This window comes from Haliotis cracherodii, unplaced genomic scaffold, assembly GCF_022045235.1.
Source record: "Haliotis cracherodii isolate W230 unplaced genomic scaffold, xgHalCrac1.p SCAF_3, whole genome shotgun sequence".
NCBI classification, from domain to species: Eukaryota; Metazoa; Mollusca; class Gastropoda; order Lepetellida; family Haliotidae; genus Haliotis; species Haliotis cracherodii.
Window position 1 is genome coordinate 51,604,677 of NW_027266286.1, and position 22,911 is coordinate 51,627,587.

The 22,911-nt window shown below is 41.6% G+C and overlaps 1 protein-coding gene across 1 annotated transcript; it reads left to right on the top strand.

Annotated features, from left to right (window-relative positions):
- Positions 1-138: 138 nt before the first annotated feature.
- Positions 139-16,883, top strand: LOC139475010 (monocarboxylate transporter 1-like). The gene is made up of 9 exons (XM_071258219.1): positions 139-322; positions 3,544-3,680; positions 6,264-6,507; positions 8,796-9,062; positions 10,403-10,552; positions 13,024-13,392; positions 14,138-14,413; positions 15,167-15,292; positions 16,488-16,883. Exons 2-9 carry the CDS (start codon positions 3,567-3,569, stop codon positions 16,802-16,804), a joined length of 1,863 nt encoding a protein of 620 aa, XP_071114320.1. The 5' UTR covers positions 139-322; positions 3,544-3,566; the 3' UTR covers positions 16,805-16,883.
- Positions 16,884-22,911: the final 6,028 nt, after the last annotated feature.

Consider the following 22,911-nt stretch of genomic DNA (forward strand, 5'->3'; position numbering starts at 1 on the left):
CAATTCTCCTGACTGGTTCAAAACTGGAGTGTTTACCGTCAACCGTTTGGTTGCTATTATCATCCATTATGTATGAGTATGATTTGTTGTGCTTGTATTGATGTGACCGCATCTGTATGTGGCTACGTTAACTCAACGCGTAGTGTCTTAGGGATGATCATAGAAGGGCAGTGGTGACCGCCAATTCGGAATTCACAACAATATCATTTAGGTGACGAACACGACTCCCTGAAGACTTCCACATAATTATATATATATTACTATAAAACGTCAACGCAAGAGAACAACCGATTCCGACCATCCACTGAAACAGATTCCACCTGTAAGTACATATAGTTGAATGTATTAACATAAGTTTGAGAAAAGATTCAAAGAATGTAAACAAAATGTTGTTGTAACGTTGGGCACTTATTTTCAAATATATTGAGCTGAGTGAATGATTGACTTGCTGTACACGATTGGTACTAGGGCATATCCTGATCAAACATAAGTCCTGAATACCTATGCATGTAAACCTTTATTACAACCAGAAATGATATTTAGATATCATGACGCTGTAGCGTTAGTCCGTTGTGGGAATTTACATTTAGAACGTGGGTGATAATTTTTGTACATACTGCAATGTTGGCGACATTGATCAATAACACTTTTTGTTTATATGTACAGAAATAATTTGAAATGAAAATAAATAAAAAAGGAAATACTATAATTTCCAATCGAGAGAAATGTGTATGCTGTGTGCTTAATCTAATCTAACATTACAGCTAAATTATACTGCACAGAGCCCTTTAAAGACCTTCATGTCAAACTCAAAACGTCATCTTTCGCATCATGTTCCCGAGGCAAGAGAGTCAACTGACTGTAAAAGTCCAGTTTCCACCCTTGCCGAACTAGACTGGAATTCCTGGGCTCGATCGTAGCGCCACCAGTGGCTATTACGAGTTATGTCCTTTCTATGCCTCTCCTTCTGACCAATCAGATTCAACCTCTCGTATCACTTGCATTTGCTTCAAACAAAACGGTGGCGCCCAGTCAAGACGATCTGATCGATAATCAAGATCTATATTGTGAGAAAACGAGTCTTACATCACGAAGTGCATCAAATCACGTGAGCACCTTGATTAAAAACATGAAAAGATTTCGAAAATATCTGTTGACAACGAGTTAGCGGTGCACATGCTTTGCAAACCCTGCAGTCGACCGAAATCTGCATGACACTTTACGAACCGGATTTCCATTTCGGTGCGCGATTTTGATTGGACTATGCATAGATTCGTTAGTCCAGCCAAAATGTAACTCCATAATACCAGCCTAGTTCGGCAAGGGTGGAAACTGGACTTAATAGTCAGTTAACTCACTTGGTTCGGGAAGTACCCGTTGGTTGCGTTATCTTGGAGCGATACAACAACAATTATCGACAACATAGATCTGACATTAACAGAAATGTTTTCATTTGACTCCACCAACATTTATATTCTGAATATCGCTCCATCCTTTGCATGCAAGTTAGCCTATGAAGATAGTATCTCAATAATCTTATAGCCTTGGATGACTGATGACCAGAGAAAATAATTGGATCCGACTGTGTACAGCAATTGCACACGGATATAATGATGACATAAAAGGCAGTCTTTCAACATAAAAGCGACAGAAAGCATTTTCATATTCATAAGAAATCTCCATTCTCCACTGTACGATTCCCACAATATCATAAGCATATGTTTATGAATCACTATGGTGTTCGCGAAAAGGTGAGCGTACCCTGCTCTATCGGTGTCAAACATATGCAAGTCAGTTCGCCTTGAAAATATCCAACAGAGCAGCATATGGTACCAGTCAAAACAGGGAATTTCACTGGGCATAATGTTGGTCACTGATAAGTCAATTTTGAAAATGTCTATTTTTTTAAGCTTCAATGAGACCTTGAATTGTGTAGCCCTGATCAAACAACATGCTCGATTGTTCGCTAAATGTTGTAAAATGTAGACACTAAAAGGCTGGAGCTTATGGTTGGTTGGTTGGTTGGTTGGTTTATTGTTTAAAGCCGGACACAGCAATATTCAAGCTGGACCAGACAATTCAGTGATTGATATCATGAGCATCGATCCACGCAATTGGGATCGATGACATGTACCAACCAAGTCAGCGAGCCTGACCACCCGATCCCGTTAGTCGCCTTTTACGACAAGCATAGTCGCCTTTTACGGCAAGCATTGATTGCTGAAGACCTATTCTACCCCGGAATCGTCACGGGTCTGGAGCTTATGGGATACCTCCCAACTTTTGAGGTACAATCTAGCATGCTCTTTCGACGATGATTTCAAAGAGCGTCATATGACTGATGTGGGGTCCTAACGCTGCCGTTACCTCTTCCGTTGTTGTGGCGAACCTGTTGCGCAAATGCAAACTGTGCAAGCACCAGTTATCCTGTTATCCAGCTATCGTCTCGCGTGGTCTGCCTGATCGTTCCCTGACCTGTGCAATGCCAGTCCGTCTGTGATGTTTAAACAGACAGACGATGGTTGCACATGTACAGTTGAAATTCCTTTTGCAATCTTGGCGTGATGTCCCTATTTTCCTTAATATTCATTCATACAACCAACGGGTCGTGTTTTGCACTTAAAGTTTGCAGTGTTTCGGCGACTGTTTTCATCCTGGTAAGCTTTTGACAAAAGGAAGCGTTTATAATTCTTTGGTCAAATCGAAGTTTCTAGTGTATACTCGTATACCCCGGCAATTTAGTTTGAATCGTACAATGGTATTTTTGATGATTATGGAAGTTCTTTGTCGCTTTTATTTATAAGAAAAAAAACAATTAAGAAAATTTGCTACTGTCAAAAGATCTCTCTATTTGAATATTTGATTATATTAATTATAGAAACATTACCATGTGTTATGATACTAAATACATTTTTGATGAAACAATGTTTAGTAAAGTTTGACTTATGGACACAAATAATAAGAAATGTCTTGTCTATTTTCAATTGTACCGAAATTTAAAATCAAGAAATATTCTTAAATGACATGGGAACAAATATTGCTTTATTATTATGACAACACAATATAGGATTAATCAAGTCATTTTCCACTGATTACAGAATCTAATTTATTTCTGCAAACGGAGGTCCTGACGTAGACATTAATGAATACCATTAGTTAAATGTCAGTTACATCCCAAAGACATATTGGGGGCACGGGTGGCCCAGTCGTCTAAGGCGCCGCAGTTCGCTGTGCAGAGTTGCGACCCTTGGGCACGCCAGAAACCTATGATTGTGGGTTCGAATCCTGGTCCGCCCCGATTATGTTTCTAGGTTTGTCGGCACCATACCCGTGCTCGTGGGTTTCACCAAGTGGTAAACGCCTGAGACCTGCATCACTTCGGGCTTTCCTCCCACAATAAGCTGACACGCCGTGATATAACTGGAATAATGTTAAAAGCGGCGTTAAACCCAACACACTCACTCACTCACACTCACCAAAGCCATACTACCGAAATTAAAGCAAAGTAAATGTAAGATAGGTACTTTTGTGCGTGTGTTACAGGGAGACGGCTACATCACTTGAAGATGAAGGAGGAGAGTAAAGCTTCATTTGATGTGGCTTTGTCTGCATTAGGTGGCCAGTTCGGCTGTTCCATTCAAGGACCATTCGAAGCAATAGACGAGGCTGAAACCTTAAAGGTATGTGTAAGATTTACACCTGTATCTCATCAGGAATAATATTTTTTAGAACCTCTTAAAGGCTCGTTGTAAGATTGATCAATGGGCCTGACCTCTCCATGTATGTTTGTCAAAGCGAAGAAAATACATACCACACGCTAACCAGATCTTCGTCTGACATTAGGTACGGGCACGGGTGGCCCAGCTGTCGGAAGCGCCGTAATTCCTAATTATCGTCGGATGGAATCCCAGATTCGCCCAAACCCGTTCTTGTTGGGTTCACCAAAGCGGTAAAATGTCGAAGACATGTATTACCTTTGGCTTTACCAATACAACATGGTGACACACTGATTATAACTGAAATACCTTTTAAAGCAGCGTACAAAAGCCGACTCACTCACCCACGCATTTCTGAATTTCTATCAGAACGATTCTGCGATATTATATCCTGCATAATTGTACTCTGCATTTTTCTTGTGTTTTGTCTATGGCGTTTTGTGTTCATTTCTCTTTGTTAAAACCTATTTGTTTTTCATGTGAATCCTACGTTGCTGCTTCGTGGTCATTTCATTTTGTTCTGTACAATTTTGTTGAAAGAAGGAATACCTCTTCGTATTTGCTAACCCTAAGTTACGACCAAGCCACCATCAAGAAGTAATAACATCTGACGTTATTCATCACACAAGTCTAAAATGAATACTTTAACTTGTCTGCAACGCTCGGGGCGACTACTGGCTACTGGCCTGCTGGAAACTGGCAGAAGTCGACGTGCAGTGACCAATAAGCTTAATGTTTCACAGTCAATGACTAGCAGACTGTGAAACAGGTACGACCAAACTTAAAATGTTGACGATCGACCCCGTTCAGGGCGTTTCAGTTGAACGACAAGATCGACTGATCCGAAACCCTGCTCCACGAAAATTGAGCTAAAACGGCAATTCACATTGCTGCAAAAACAATTCAGGCTACTGTAGTACGAGTTACTTGTCAGGCGATTAAACATCGTCTACTTGCAGCTCATCTCCATGCTCGACGTCCAGGTGTTGTACTGACTCTTACAAATCATCAAACTGCCCGCAGACTTGACGGTCCACACAACGTCGGCACTGGGGTAATCGTCGCTGGTCACGTGTCATGTTTTCAGACGAGTTCCGATCCACTTTGCAACTCCTTGACAGGCGTGGTCGTGTCTATCGACGTCAAAATGAACGTCAATCCAACGTCAACCTGAGACCTCAGGACAGATTTGGCGGTGGACCGGCTAGGTGTGGGGCGGCATCCCTATAACTGACCGAACCCCATTCCATGCTGTTCAAGGAGGAGTCACTGAACAGTACTATCGGGACAACATACCGACATCCTTTGTTGCCTCGTTTGCAAGGCGTGTGGGTTGACGTTTTGTCTTTCAGGACGGCAACGCCCGTACTCACCGTGCACGAATCGTCAATGCTCACCTTCAGCAGCACAACATCCATAGAATGCCATGCCCAGCAATGAGCCCTGACCGTTTCCCCATTGAACACGTCTGGGACATGATAGGGAGACGTGTACGTGTACGTCATAGACAGCCGGCCATGTTGGTTGAACTTGGCCAGGCGCGTGAAGGAATGTTTGACAAATCGAGGCGGTATTACGCTCTACCAATCTTACCCCTATCATCCTTCGAGATTGTTGGCAGTCATAACATATTCTGCCATACTTCACTTCCGGTTGTAATGTGTTCCCAGTTCGTTCCACGTTTAACCACTAACACCCTGTTAGAGAGGAAAGAATTATTCCATACACACCATCAGTTCACACCACACACGCAAACGCACACGCACACACATACTACACCACACCACATATCAACACACAACACACACGCACACACATCACACATCAACACACATACACAAACACACCAACATACACGCACGCACGCGCGCACATTAACATTCACACATACGCACACATACAGACCACATGCAAGCGCATACGCACTTCATACACACAAACCACACACGCACGCACGAATTCAAGCGCATACGCACTTCATACACACAAACCACACACGCACGCACTCACGAACGCACGCACGCACGCACACACACACACACACACACACACACACACAAACAATATTGTGCCTACTGATTTCAACTTCTCTATTCATTCAATGCGGCGTCATGGTATTGATGCTAGTACTGTATGCATCAGGACCGAAACGCCGCATTAAACCACAAAGAAGTTGAAGTCCTCCATGTCTTCATATTGATACTAGACCCGTGAAGATCCGGAGTAGAATAGGTCTTCAGCAACCCTTGCTTGTCGTAAAAGGCGACTATGCTTGTTGTAAGAGGCGACTAACGGGATCGGGTGGTCAGACTCGCTGACTTGGTTGATGCATGTCATCGTATCCCAATTGCGCGGATCGATGCTCATGATATTAATCACTGGATTGTCTGGTCCAGACTCGATTATTTACAGACCGCCGTCATAGAGCTGAAAGATCGCTGAGTACGTCGTTTAACAACAAACAAACAAAACATCATATTAATACTACAGCTTTCATAATGCCACTTACCGACACAAATATATCTCTGCAACTGTTCATTTTCACAGAACCCAGATGAAAGTACAGTCACCCCTCCACCAGATGGAGGCAAAGGTTGGTTTATCTTATTGGCGGCCTGTCTTCTACTCTCCGCAAGATCCACATATATTATACTTCAGCCAAACTCATTATCAGTTGCGCAAAGTCCCGAAACAACCACACCAGCAGAAAAGACATCGAGTGTCAACGGGAACTCAGGTCTGCAGTCTACAACGGCCTTTCCCCATGGATCTCCAGCTCAGGGGCCAGGAGGTAAATATAAGCGACGAATCAATTTATCACAAGAAATCCGTCGTTGTGCGATGTGGATTATTTCATAAACACGGGACGCTCTCAAATAGTGATGATACCAAGTGTTCGAGAAAGTGTATCCTGCCCTAACGGTGACACCCGTCCCAAACACAAGCAAGCGCAAGTCAGTTGTTCACCGGAAACAACACACGTGAACATATGGTAAAAGTCAAAATAGGGAATTGCATCCGACATAATTTTTGTCACAGATGCGTCAAATTTGGAAATGTCCTCTATATGACTACCATAAAACAGTTTTTTAATACTAGTATAAGATGTATTCCCATGAATAAGAGACCCGTGAAGATCCGGGGTAGAATAGGTCTTCAGCAACCCATGCTTGTCGTAAAAGGCGACTAATGGGATCGGGTGGTCAGGCTCGCTGACTTGGTTGATGCATGTCATCGTATCCCAATTGCGTGGATCGATGCTCATGATATTAATCACTGGATTGTCTGGTCCAGACTCGATTATTTACAGACCGTCGGAATATAGCTGGAATATTGCTGAGTGCGGCGTTAAACAACAAACCAACCAACCAACCCATGAATAATATCGTTAATGTATTACATATGTTAACTTTTGGATAACACTTTCGTAGTGAAGTACAACTTCGAGCTCTTGTTGGGGTGGAATCCCATTTGAACACTCTCAGCCTAAGGCACCTACCTAATCGCCTGCACACAGTCAGCGGTCTAACCCACTCAGCCACAAAAATGGAAGTCCAAAAACTGATAAATGTAAATTGGCACGGCTCGCATTTAGAAAGTGGTCAAATGTAACATATTTTATATTTTGGATTACACTTTCTTAGCTAATATCGTTAATTATGGCTGCGTGGATGTAAGAATTAATTTCTTGTTGACCTATTTATCTATAAATCCGAATATGTATCTTTCAAAGTAATTTTCTGCTTAGTTGTCATCCTGAGGCAGTCCTATGTGATTTAATAATAAGATGGTAAGCAGAGAAATAAAATAACATCATTTACTCTGAAACGACACCTCTCTGCGTTAAGAGATGTATCTGTCGGAGTCAACGATTGGATACAGATCGTGTGGATATATACGGAAATATAGTCCATTATTAATTAGTTGCCGTGAATGTATATGTGCAATGTCAGCAAGTTATGTGTCCCATTAATGTGAAATACCAATATCAATGTCAATATCAAGACCATTCATGGTACAGTAAACTACGGTTATAACGAACTCAAAGGGACCACTAACTTTAGTTTGTTATAACCGTAGTTCGTTATAAGCATATATTCAGCATAACTATTATAGCAAATAGTCGGGACAAAAAAATCAGTTCGTTATATCCGTCAGTTCGTTATAAGCGTGTTCGTTATAAACGTCCTTTACTGTAAGTGGAAAACGTTATAAGAGTGTATGAAGAACACGTGACTTTGTTTTTTAAGTTAGCTTGACACACTGTTTGGGTTGAAGTCATTCGTGCATTGCATCTGGAATGTGACACGAACAATCATTTGTTTACATACTAATATATTTCAAAGTGACTTTTGTATCAGTGAAGAAAGGATTCCTGTATGATTCTAAGTGAGTGAGTGAGTTGGGTGTAACGCCGCATTGAACAGTTTTCCAGTAAACAGTTATATCGCGGCGTGTCAGCTTCATGTGGAAGGAAAGCCCAAAGTGATTCAGCTCTCAGACGTTTGGTGAAACCCACGAGCACGGGTATGGTGCTGACAAACCAGGAAACATTCGGGGCGAATCGGGATTCGAACTGTATGATTCTGAGTTCCTTTCATTCTTACAATGCCAATTTCAATATATTTTGTTGTACTTTTATCAAGCCAATGGTCACTTTATTGGCAGGCACATGTTTGATAAAGTAAATATTAACCAAAAGTAGCCGACTGAAAGTTGTCAGTAAGATATATTGTGCCTGATCTTGAAGCGAGGTGAGGTGAAATCGGGTTTAACGTCGCGTCCAAGATTATTGCACTTATATAGCGACGTGCATTTACGTGTGTGTGTTTGTGTGGCTGCTCGTACTAGTCCGGACTGATGCCGATTTATAGTGCTAGCTCACTGAGGTACCATGCCGTAGTTTAACATGAATACCCAACTCAGACACAGTATACTGACTCTGAGCCGACCCGTCCTAGTTTCGCCCCTTAATGCCGAGCGCCAGACAGGGTAACAACAAGTACCATCTTTTAACGTCTTTTGGTATGAAGCGGCCGGGGATCTGATCTGGAAATATCCAAATGTCTCCTCTTTCAGTGCCACCATCAGCAGGACAGCCACAAGGCGGGGGACTACTAGACAATGTCGAGAAGGTACTGATGGTGACAGAACTGATTCAGTTGATGGACAAGTTCAACACTGGAGATCACACTGTTGTTCCTAACATTACCTCGATCCTGTTTGCACTGAACAAAACCAGCGAGGCAGAACAGTTTCTCGAGGCAGTCAGGAAACTCCAGGTCCAGACAAGCCCTGTTGTAACCACTGTCATTGCCACGAACAACGTCTTCTCATCAGTATTTGGTAACTATGGGAGAAACACGTATTACTGTAACTTACTACTATGAACTTTAGTACTCAATAAGCAGGTGCTTGGTCTCGGGAACTGGTACTCCGAACCTCTCTGTACTGGATCTCTCTGTACTTTCCAGTTTTCACGGTTTTAAATTCGCATAAATACATATGCTTTTGAAATTCAACACACCCAAATCTGTAGCAATATCCCGATGGAGGGAGCTAACGAATTAGCGTCAAAAAGTGTTCAAAAATATAATATTTGTGACCAACTTGAGATAAAGGAGCTTATGGGTGAAAAATCACATTTTGTCTTATTATTTCATTCTAAAAATACAGCGTCTTCGGAACACAAAAATACATTTCAAAAACTTCAATTTATATTTATTACATAGATACATGGCATCAAACATTTTCCTGCAAAATCCCATAAAAACTTAACTGTTTATGTAATAATTGCAGTTTTTAGATTTAATGTCTGATTAACTTTGTATGCTGGGATGTTTTTGAATTATTACATTTAATTTACGAAGTAACGAGAGAAAAATAAGATGGTTTTTAACAGTACGCCCTTATGGCAATTTAGTTGACGTCCCTCTTTCTGACGTCAGAGCGCAGTCATTTCCCTTTTCTCCTGGTGGGGCACATATATAAAGAGTGAGTGAGTTGGGTTTTAACGCCGCTTTTAACATTATTCCAGTTATATCGCGGCGTGTCAGCTTAATGTGGGAGGAAAGCCCGAAATGATGCAGGTGTTAGACGTTTACCACTTCGGTGAAACCCACGAGCACGGGTATGGTGCTGACAAACCTAGAAACATAATCGGGGTGAACCGGGATTCGAACCCACAATCATAGGTTTCTGGCGAGTCCAGGGGACGCAACTCTGCACAGCGAATCGCGGCGCCTTAGACGACTGGGCCACCCGTGCCCCCACATATATATAAAGAAGATATTGATGACAGTTTCCTTACATATGCGTCACACTAGGATTTGCAAGTGTTATTGCAAATTAAACATCTTAACGAAATACACGGGGAACTGTAAACGTTACGGCTCTCAAACAATGCATCGGATATGACACGCCTGCTTTTAATTAAGATGGTCGCAGTAATTGGAATGCTGAAAATGAACGGCAAATATGTCACTGTAAAGGTTAAAGATACTTCCCTCTTCCGAAAGGTTAATGTGGTGTAAGAAGGGTTTTTTGTCATTTACTCGACCCGATCAACGGAGTTTCGGAAAAATAATAGGAGCCAAAGAGAAAGCAATGGCCAATGTGATAAATATAAGGTTTTACTTCATGAAAGCACGACCATCACACTTCATAATATACATTTTCTTCTATAGGTGTGTTTAGCAGTACACTGGTATTGCTATTTGGTTATCGTTGCACGGCGGTGGCGGGAAGTCTAGTCATTGGATGTGGGATATTGGGTACATACTTCTGTGATCACTCGAACATCGCCCTAGTTTCGTTCCTGTATGGTGTTCTGACAGGTATGTTTCCTTACACTATCTGCTGAAAACAGTAGTCTTGTCTATGGACATATTTAATACTTCACGGATTTGTATATATATTTCCTCAAGCACCCGGAAAACCACAAGTGTCACAAACACTTTGTTTTAAATATAAGGCAACTGTAGGGTTCGCGCAAAATGCATGGATGGAATAGGGTTAAGTTGACTTTGGTCAGTTATATGCGGTCGCATTTCACTGCATGACATAAGACCCGTGAAGATACGGGGTTGAATAGTTCTTCAGCAACCCATGCTTGCCGTAAAAGGCGACTATGCTTGTCGTAAGAGGCTACTAACGGGATCGGGTGACTTGGTTGATGCATGTCATCGTATCCCAATTGCGTGGATCGATGCTCATGATGTTAATCACTGGATTGTCTGGTCCAGACTCGATTATTTACAGACCGCCGTTATATAGCTGGAATATTGCCGAGTGCGGCTTTAAACAACAAACCAACCAACCAACTTGACAAACTTTTGATTCGCGCCACTATTACAACACATATGTAGTGCAGTCACGGGTGTTGGAAGCCGTCAGTATTGCTGAATGCGGCGTTAAACAACAAACAATGAGGGACCTAGGACATACAACCCCGTGACGTATTGACAATGATATTTAATGAACCAGTCGTGTATTTAGCACTGGACCTTTTGTTAAAATTTAGTCATTTTCCCTATTTGTAGTGAGTGAGTGAGTTGGGTTTATCGCCGCTTTTAACAGTATTCCAGTTATATCGAGGCCTGTCAGCTTAATGTGGGAGGAAAGCCCGAAGTGATGCAGGTCTCAGACATTTACCAATTCGGTGAAACCCACGAGCACGGGTATAGTGCTGACAAACCTAGAAACATAATCGGGGCGAACCGGGATTCGAACCCACGATCAATTTTCCTATTTGTAACCAGTGGATACAACAGAATGAACATCAAGTACAGTCCCCTCCATTATAGCCACAATGTGGTCATACGATTGACTCTCTAACTCTTCGTAATATCGCAAACAAACATATTTCTGACCATGATAAGTTGTAATAGCAATTGAGGCGTCTGATTTGTTTGTGTGATGTTGAACGCCGCACTCAGCAATATTCCAGCTATAATAGAGTCTAGACCAGACAATCCACTAATTGACATCATGAGCATCGGTTCCCGCAATTGGGATACGATGACATGTATTAACAAAGTCAGCGAGCCTGATCACCCAATCCCGTTAGTCTCCTCCAACGACAAGCATAGTCGCCTCTTATTGCAAGAATGGGCTGCTGAAGGCCTTTTCGAACCTGGATCCGTGGCGTCTGAGACAATATGGATACGATTGCAATCTTTCAGCTAGCGGCATTTGGAGCGGCTCGATTAGGTTAAATATGTTTCTTTCGTGGAATGCTGTATTGATGACCATATGCATCATTACAGCAAAGGTGGCATTGCTGAATATCCACTTCTGTTGGTCACTTCAGTGTATTAATGGCATACATCCAGGTGATATTGAGGCAGTTCCTTCATAGAATAAGCGTCACGCGAATAATATGTTCAACTTAAATAAAAGCGACAAAACACTTCCCATGTTCATGAGAAATCTCTGGCAAGAGCAGAGTCGATTGTACGGTCCCTGCGTCATCGTGAGCATGTGTCTATGTATCAGTATTAAATAGTTTTGGAACGTTCCGAACGTTTTGTCTATTAAAGGGACTGTTTTCACGTAGCGTCGTGCACCGACTCGTGCCTTTCCACGCTGTGACTCGCAGAGGAACAAAGATGGCGTCCGAGACAGAAGCAACGCTGTTCTCGTGAAGCCAATGACACATTTTGTTTGATAGCATCAACCCATTACAAGACAGTGTAATATATCTACACAAACTATTGACTGAAATGTGGAATATTTTCTTCATATTGGGATATATTTTGACGTGGTGTGAAATCATAGTTCTACTAATGGTGCTGTATGTTGTAAGAGTATAAGGCATTGTATTTTGGAAAAGGTTTGCCACAATCGTCATTAAAAAGGTTGAAAGGAACGTAGTCACACAATGGAGAAACAACACCCCTTCCCACTATTATACACGTCGGGCATCATGTGTGTCGGGGTACAGGTGGGTTGGGTTGCGGTGAATTCGTAGACACCTCCAATCCTCCATTTTGTGTGAAACGTTTGCGTAAAATAAGGCGCTTATATGGCGATACGTTATTCAATAACGTTACAGCAAAACAGGACGTTCATTAAGCGAATCAAACGCTTTTCAGAAACGGTACAAAACGGTAAAAAATGTTAGTGTATCCTGCCTCACCAATGGCGCCCGTCACAAACACATGCAAAGGCAAGATAATTGTTCCCTTGACTCGTGAACATTTGTTATAAATCGATATAGAGAATTGTATCGAAAACCATTTTTGTCCCCGATGTGTAACTTGGTACCAAACTTGTGAACTGGATATCATTATCTTTTTTATGACAGGCATTGGACAGAGCATGATCAACGTCTCTGGTCTTTCAGCGGTTCTGGAGTATTTCAAACGAAAACGGGTTATTGCTCTGATACTGTTGAGTATTGGAAATTTGCTAATGACTCTCCTGGTTTTGCTGCTGATGGTACTTGTCTTCCCATCTATTGGTATGGACAACAGCAGATCGTATTTCATCATGCAGTTTGTAATCACCGGCCTCCTCGTCCCAATCAGCTTGATGCTGAAGCCACTGAACCTAAGGATGAAAGGCCCTGCCGGTGGAAGTCTGATCTCAAGACAGATGGGAATTAAATGTTTTGTGATCTACAAGAGTCCAGCTCTTTATACAGTCACTCTAGCATTTTTCTTCTGGGAAGCAGGTAACATAACCTGTGTAGATGCATGAGGAGAAAATATGTAGAATTTGATACGGGAAATAGAGAATGAGCTTTGACTGTACATGTTTGGGATGAAACACGACTCCTCTAGAAAACAAAAGGACCCTTACATATAGTACACCACGCCCTATAAAAAATCACTTATACATATTCTTATTAGAAACAGAAATATGCAGTCGCTGGTAAGCGTGAATGTGGGTTGGGGTTATCCGCGCTTTGCGCGGTATTCCAATAATATCTTGCTGTAGGTGAAGATATGAGATCAATACTGACAATTATGATACTGACAGATTTAGGCAACCAGCAAATGCAAATTAGACCACTGGGCTATCCGACCCGTGAAGATCCGGGATAGGTCTTCAGTAACCCGTAAAAGGCGACTATGCTTGTCGTAAGAGGCGACTAACGGGATCGTGTGGTCACACTCGCTGACTTGGTTGATACATGTCATCGATCTCAATTGCGTGGATCGATGCTCATGATGTCAGTCTCTGGATTTTGTGGTTTTAGACTCGTTTATTTTACAGACCGCCGTCATAACGCTGGAATATTGCTTAGTGCGGCGTTAAACAACAAACAAACAAACAATCACTGGGCTATCCTTGTCCCACGTAATAAAAGACGAATAGCATATATTATTTGAGTTCATAAATTTGAAAACGTCATTTGATTACATACATGTGTATGTTTTATCATTTCTTGTCGAATGTTTTTATATGCTTTCCAGGTTTCGCCATCATCAACAAGAAGCTGCCTGGCTTTAAAGGGTTAATATCCATCCCTAATATGCCCGATGGAATGCTGCTGACCCTAATTCTAAGCGTCGCATTGATTTTGGGCATTGGGATCGCATGCTGCTTCATCAAGACCACCCGGCTCAGGACGACCATCATCATATTCTGTGTAAACTGCGTCATCATCTGTTTCTTCAGTGTCCTGGCTAGTCAGTTGTACAAGGAGATCTACGCTACTGTGTATTCCGCAGTGGTCGGTCTGTTCAAGGGTGAGAATATATGCAAGTATATACATGTATCTACCCACGCGAAGTGTTCAGTGGTAGGAGTGGGGTGGTATCTTGTGATATTGTAGAGGTCTTGGAACTTAAGGTGAGGTGAGGTGAAATGGGGTTTAACGTCGCGTCCAAGATTATTGCACTTATAAAGCGACGTGCATGCACGTGTATGTGTGTGTGGCTGCTTGTACTAGTCCGTGCTGATGCCGATTTATAGTGCTAGCACACTGAGATACCATGCCGCAGTTTAACATACCCCACTCAGACACAGTATACTGACTCCGAGCCGACCAGTCCTTGTTTTAGTCCCTTAATCCCTTAATGCCGAGCGCGAGACAGGGTAACAACAACTACCATGTTTTAACGTCTTTTGGTATGACGCGGCTGGGGATCGAACCCCGGACCTTCCGCTCTCCGGGCGGACGCTCGATCATTAGACCACGGAGGCGGTCGTCTTGGAACTAAGTCGAGCGTAACTAATCTTCAATCCATGAGAATATGACATGTCAGTCATGCTGCCATTTTGTAACGACGCTGGAAAAGATTGAAATATTGTTAAACTGCCCAAATAATAATACTTATATGCATAATTCAAAAAAAAATATACATTATTTCCACGTCCCTCCTCATTGCATGAGTCATGGGTTAATGACCCTCGACTTCGATAGCAGTGATATACTCAGGGATCATATATCCAAGTTGCATTTTACAGTCGAGAACTGCAAAATCTCTTCTCTTTTCAAGGGTTTACAGATCCGGTGATGCTGTTCACCGTCCCCGTGTTTGTTGGGGAAACCAACGTGGCCATCGGCGTTGGCATGGTAACAGTGGGACAGGGCCTTGGATCATTCATCCTGCCTTACCTTGCAGGTTGGTGTAAGCAAATAAGGCCACTGAACATTTGTGTTTACTGTAAACTACGCTTAAATATTTATCTTTATTTAACGTCATCCAGTGTTTGCAAATAGAACCACGTCCCTCCATGTACAGAGGTCTAGCCTTGTGAATAAAGCGTTGGCTCGTCACGCCGAAGTCTCGGGTTTCAAATTAATATATTGACAATTATCATATGTATCTTTAGTGAGTGAGTGTGAGGTTGGTTTTACGCTGCTGTGAACAGTATTAGTGTTATGTCATGGCGTGTCAGTTTAATGTAGGAGGAAAGTCCAAAGGGATGCAGGTCTTAGACGTTTACCACTTCGCTGAAACCCACGAGCATGTGTATGGTACTGACAAACCTGAAACATAATCGGGACGAACAGGTATACGAACCCACGATCCTAGGTTTCTGGCGTGCCCAAGGGACGCAACTATGCTCAGCGAATTGCGGTGCCTGAGACGACTAGGCCACCCGTACTCCTCTTTATATTTATGGGGTATTTATGAATCTGTCGTAACAAGAAGTCAGAAATATTTGACTTATGTATTTCAATTTATGGTATTCTTTGAAAGCGGCGTTTCGGAACAGATGCTGGTGTGTTTACCAAGCAAGTGATCAATAGCTGAGTTGGACATGGTTATGTAGCTAAAAATCAAATACACGGAGATTTTGAAAAAAATACCTTAAAAAGGTGACAAAATGGTGATGGAGGAGGCTTGTAACAGCAAGGAGGCTGATGTACTCTCTAGTATAACCCCATGAGGATTCTGTGACAGACAGGGCCATGAACAAATTGCTATCGTAAGAGGCGAGTCAAGATGATGGAGGCGTCGTTTTCGTGTCATTATCCCCTGAGGAGACAATTGCTCATGCTGTCAGACACTCGTTGATTTGACACAGACATGATTATATGCAGGCGTTCGTCAGAACACTGGTATAATCCAAACTGAAATTGATAACAAGAATCGCTTTCTCATTCATTACTCGGGCGACATCCGCTCCCCTCCCACATCTCCACCCTTCCTCCCGGATACTGTAAGCCTGATGTTCAAAAACGAAGCAGCCCTTGCCCTGAAATCGTTTATTGCAGTAAGGTCCAACTTACAAAATGTCATTATGACAGTCGTCCACTTCTGTATATGCTTACATCTTTCGGTAAATTGTATACCATTATTTTTTTATCAGATGAAATCGACAAAAGAACAAAGAAACTCGACCTGTGTTTCTATCTGGTGGGCGGTTTGTATCTGTTGGCTTCTGCAGCTATGCTTCTGACCTACGTCTTACAAAAACGCGCAAAGGTTGAAGATTCATCTGCAAGGAAATCTGATGAAAAGGTCGAAGACCATCAACAACCAACCAGTTCTCCAACCGAAATAAAAAATGGAGATACATCCTCTGATGAAAAGTGTAATGAACCGTCCCCTTCAAATAATCATGCAGAGGACGCGAATTCAAAAATATTTACCGTATACAATTCGGACATTGAACAGGAGAGATAAAGAGGTCATATGCCACGGAAAAGAACCAATGTTTGCTTGAGCTAAAGCATGTTTGCTTCACTAGCGTGTGCCATATTTTTTGTGTGTCAAATTGTGTTACTGTGGTTTGACTAGTGAATGTCACAAAACAATACCAATTCCATCAGTCTGTGAAAAAAAACCGTTTCCCAAGTCAGTCACAAGTACAGTTAAATATAACGGATCATTACACAGAGGAGTTAAATGCACTGCGTAAACATGATCACGAGCTTGTGTGGAACTTATACCGGGCCCGCTTGCACAAAGCGACCTTAGCGCTACGACTATTGTAAGCCTATGTTAAAATATGGGAGTTACAATCATCTTAGCGCTAAGATCGCTTTGTGCAAGTGGGTCTTGGAGTCATGTAGAATCTTCATGTAATGATAATGATCATACACCATGGGTCTATAAAAATTAAAACACAAATACAATGACGTGATTCCTTGCATGGTTGGAACTTCCTTGTAATTGTATAGCTATAGTTGTTGTATCAGTTATACAGTTAACATTTGACCTTGATATTGAATTAGTTTTGGCTGTTTTTTGTGTGTTGATATATGTTGTGAGTACTAACCTTTCGTTTATACCCGTATAATGATAAGTCGCGTTTTATTTCACCAATATCAATTTTTACACGTCAGCAACATTTCATTATAGAATATGTCTATATATTCTAGTTCCAATTTTTGTTACTTATGTATCACTTCACATTTATCAAATGATCCGCTGATATTAATTTGGACCGTTTGGGTTACTTCATTGAATATAACTATAAAATGAAATAGAAGATTATCAGTTACAGTATATAGTAAGGCTATTCAAACTGAATGTTCAGATTTTCATCCCTAGCCGTCTAACAAACGACAGCTACAGAAGAACAAAACATATAGACGTGTTCCCTTCTTACTGAACTGGATGAAACACACCATACTACAGTCCGCTCAAACATTCATAATTCATATGAATGGCACCCGTCGATAGAATTTTTCACATATGCCTTCAACTAAATCATATAAAACGGCTCAAACATACTGGACAAATTTGGTTGAAAATCTAATAATTTATTATGGCCTAATCATTTGGATTTGTCTACCAAAAAATAAGTTTAAGACACCACTTGTCTTAGTGGGAGCATGAATAACAGGCGAACAAAGGATTAAATCAAACACACCTCATTCTCATTGTTGACATATTTATTGTACACATTGACTAGATACAATGCTAAAACGTTCAGGTATTATTACAGGTATCAATAATCCATTGATTAACTGTATGTAAACGTATAATACAATACCAGTGTGTATAAGTGAGTTAAAACATTGTTAAAACCCTACAGACCATCCCATGTAATGTCGAGATTTAGGTACTTCTACACTTCTAAAGGAAATTGGTGTCACGAGGTTGCACTGTAAACGTAATCGTTTGACCCCGTTTAGTCGAACGGGTCTACATATCGAATTATGTGTTTCCTCGTTTAATGTGTGGCAGGACTGATATTTCTGTTAATACGTTTATATGTATATGTATCGGCATATGTCAAACCAATATGACTTGGAATTCTTTTCTGTATTGCTTATAGTACATGTGATATGTTATCAACTACTTTTTATCCATATATTATATACTTTCTTCTATTCAGTCTAATTTCGACACCCGCATGCCTGGGAATTCTGATAGGTCGATACTTTTTAATTTTACCTTCCATTCGCCCATCCATCCATCCATCCATCCATCCTTTCGCATATAGAAAATAATGTTTTAGTCATCCAAATGTCACTTGTAATAGATGTGTAAAATATATTTTTTAAACGTGCCATCAATAAAGATTATCTATTAAAATCCCGGTGCAAAACTATTGGTTCGTGTGGAAAGAATGTTTAAAACCGGCCAACTAGAATAATAATAATAATCGCATCAGTAAAACTTTGTTTGGTTCCCCTTGGTCATCAGGCACATACGCAAATTAAACGTTTAACTAGAAAGTCGGTTTGGTTGGTTGGTTTTTTGTTTAACACCGCACTCAGCAATATTCCAGCTATATGACGGCGGTCTGTAAATAATCGAGTCTGGACCAGACAATCCAGTGATTAATATCATGAGCATCAATTCACCCTATTGGGACCGATGACATGTATCAACCAAATCAGCGAGCCTGACCACCCGATCCCGTTAGTCGCTTTTTACGACAAGCATAGTCGCCTTTTACGGCAAGCATTGGTTGCTGAAGACCTATTCTACCCCGGAATCTTCACGGGTCTAACTAGAAAGTACCTGTATGTGAGTTCATGTGTTGTTACAATGATTCTTGTAGGCTTTTTGACGAATAAATTATTGAACTTGTTTTGAAACATGTTCTATGCACATCACCGGACTGTGTTGTAATTTTACTTCGAGTCTGTGTATTATTATGAAGTGGAGCACAGGAATTGAAAACATTCATTCTCTTATAAGTAGATGAATAGATATTTTAGCATCCTGCCCTTGATTTGCAATCAACTTGAGTCGACAGTTCTGTCTTCCACAACAATGTAATCATGATAATCACCCTAGCTTCGCTTCTTACTGACCCTATATAAGTTACTTAGGACTTAGACGACTCACCAGTTCAGTAATAACACATTCAGCCATACACATATAACACTCTTTGGTATGTGTCGACACGCATCTTTCACAAGTTTTTGATCTGATCTACATAGCATCACATCAGATTGATATGTATAGGTGTGATACCTACCTACATTTGGTGTAATCATCTCATCTAGATGTCTTGAAAAGAATAAACATACTCAGTTGACATAAAAAGTTTTCTATAAAGACAAATCAGGTTTATTTTTCTAGTTATGTCCAAATCAGAATACACTCTTAAAAAAGAAAAGCACAGTTAGTATGTTGTTCATTGAACCTGACTAAACAAAAACTCCGGTATATAAATTGGATATATGTTATGAGAAAATATCTTGAACGGCATCGTTTTCACACTTTTTAAAAAATGTCGTGGAGGAAAACAGTAAAGCAAAATGCATGAGCAAGTTATGGCATTTGAGACTTGTTGTGGTGGCTATAAAAAGGCAACGTGTTTAGCGTCGTCGAAATGAGCGTTTTGTCCCACATTGTGTACGTGAATTTGACAAATTCGGTTGCAGTAGTGTCATGGTGTGGGGGGCCATATCCTTCACCACGAGATCTAACTTGGTTGTTGTTCAGGGAAAGTTGACAGCAAATCGCTACTTGAATCAAATTCTTCAACCTCACCTTCTTCCAATCATTGACCGCCAGAGGAAGCTGTTTCACAGGACAACGCTCCACCGCACACATCTCGTGTCACGGAAGACTACCTCCATAATGCCAACATCAACGCCTTGCCCTGGCCGTCGAGATCTCCAGATCTCAACACGTCTGGGATGAACTCGATCGACGTGCACGTCAACGTCAGAACACGCCGCAGAAACTCCAACAACTGGCCAACGCGTTACAAGCAGAATGGCGCGGAATTCCGCAGGACAGAATTTTCTAAGGTTTGGGGGATGCATTTTTACCTTATAACAGAACGCACACAGGGAATTAGGCAATGTTTTCCTTGTCGGGGAATGGATCCATGATATTGCTTGGTGAAATGCCCACGTGATGGCGATCGATACCGCTTAACTTACGAATGGACCCGCGAAGATCTGGGGTAGAATAGGTCTTCAGCAACCATGCTTGCCGTGAAAGGCGACTAACGGTATCGAGTGGTCAGACTCGCTGACTTGGTTGATGCATGTCATCGTATCCCAATTGCGTAGATCGATGCTCATTATGTTAATCACTGGATTGTCTGGTCCAGACTCGATTATTTACCGACCGCCGTCATATAGCTGGAATACTGCTGAGTGCGGCGTTAAACGACAAATAAACAAACAAACAATAACCTAACAATGTCGCAATATAGAATGCAAAGTGGGGTTTGGGTTGGTTGGGATGTTTTTGAAACAATTATCACTCCACTGTGGGGCGGTCGGGTAGCCTAGGGGTATAAGCGTTCGCTCGTCACGCCGAAGACCCGGGTTCGATATCCCGACATGAGTACAATGTATGAAGCCCATTTCTCGTGTCCCCCGCTGTGATTTTGCTGGAATATTGCTAAAAGCGGCGTAAAACCATACTCACTCACTCACTCAATCCCCTGTTATATTGAGAAAAATACATATGTCTCCAATTGTGGGGAAAATATAATGTTCCCTTTTCTTGCTGACAGTGTGTGTTTAAATATTGAAAAATCAAATTTTAATTCACATAGTCTTTGATTAAACTGTAATCTGAACAAGGCTGGCATCTTAAAACTAGATGTTTCAGAAAAAGGGGTCTCGTCAGTCTTAGCTGGTGGCTCTTCTTGGCCATGGGGAAGGAAAACACTCCAGAGCACCGAAATCTGTTGCATGGACAAGAGCTGGCCCTCCACTTCAAGCTGCCCAAGCCTGTGTCCAGGAGGGGTTACTCCAGCATCGCACCACAGTGACGACACAAGCCAAGAAACAGGAGTCTACTTGTGATAAGCCTAACATTATTAGCATAGAATATATCACCAGTGTGCTGCTTCCGATGGTGGAACGGATCAATGCATTGTGCTCAGACCAGACCGCAGACTGCAAACCTTGCACCAGATAAGACAATACAGAAAGAAGAATGGAACAAAAGAAGCCAGCTCTTACGTTCCTTCCCTCGCCATCCGAAGTCTCTTCTCTCTGCTCCATCAGCGCCGGCGTAACTGGCTCGGCAACTGACATGGAGGACGGGACCACATCGAAGGACCTCCGGAAATGCCATCTCACCTCTAGGAAAAGGGCACCTTCAAACACATCTGCAAGTGGGTATTCGTAAGTAAGGAATCGATTTCGTAGGCGTGTTGTTCGAATCCAGTTGTCTTGTCGATTATTGGTTACGCGTGGCCTGCCACTCCGAGGTTGGTCTCTGGCGGCATTCGTTTGTTGCCAACGTTGCCATAAACACCAAATGGTGTTTCTGTGGACGTTAAATTGTCTTGCAACATCACGTTGACTCGATCCTGCTTCAAGCATACAAATGGCTCGCAGACGCTCATTTTCGGACAGGCGTGGCATTTCGTACTGTTGAATAATTGCGTTTGTTGTTTTTCCGAGTGGTTGTTGTCAGCATGATACTAAACAATGCATATGGCGTGGGACTCCCGTTAACGCACATGTTTTTATACCCATTCTTGGGTAGTGAAATGCATGGGGCGTGCATTAAAATCAACTTTTGCATGGAAAGCATGCTTTCCTGTAGCAGTTGCGTTTTTTGTGACTTGATTCCATACATGTACTACAATATTGAAAACCAAACTTTACTTGTTTGAAAAATACACTAAAATATTGGTGTCACGGGAACTTGTGTTGTTGAGTATATGACCGACAGGTTGGTAGGAGTCTGACGATTCGTGGCAGCCACTAGGAGTGGAATGTACGCCATGAACTGCCAAATATACTTTTTGCATCACATTCCTATAATTAACCACCTAGAGATTCGAATGGGAAAAGGAAATCGTTGATATTTCCCAAAATTTGAAATATTGAAACACAATCTTGAAACAACCATTTTAATTATTGGCAGTTTTACTGGTAAAAAGGTATATAACATACCTCCTCTTATATTACATATTATACCGTCCGTACCTAAACCCACACGCCACATTTACCAGATTTTCATTGTTCAAAAATGGACGATTGCAAAATATGAAATGCCTGGTCGTGTAAAACCATGAACTATGAGAACCCAATCAGGTCCTACATGCACCGTTTGTTGTATGTATGACAGGTATAACTACCTCTAATGAAATCACGAAAACCCAAACGTTAAGTTAATCATACAGATCATATATACCAATAGACAGTGAGCAAGAGTCAATATTTGCAAAGTAATTAGCCGTTCACACGTGCGATTGGTTCGTGGTAGAACGTGGTGCTTATTTATCTTGTCGCGTCCGCATAACAAAAAAAGCACCTCGTATTATTTGGAGTTACTAGGGTCTGATACTAATACTGCATCACCGTAAGTTTATATATACGGAAACCTGGTGACGTGTATCACAGGCT

Bases quoted from the DNA above. Each gene is read 5' to 3' on its own strand.
- LOC139475010 (XM_071258219.1), top strand. From the start codon at position 3,567: ATGAAGGAGGAGAGTAAAGCTTCATTTGATGTGGCTTTGTCTGCATTA. The intron at 10,553-13,023 runs GTATGTTTCCTT...TTTTTATGACAG, and splicing joins CCTGTATGGTGTTCTGACAG to GCATTGGACAGAGCATGATC. The intron at 13,393-14,137 runs GTAACATAACCT...TATGCTTTCCAG, and splicing joins ATTTTTCTTCTGGGAAGCAG to GTTTCGCCATCATCAACAAG.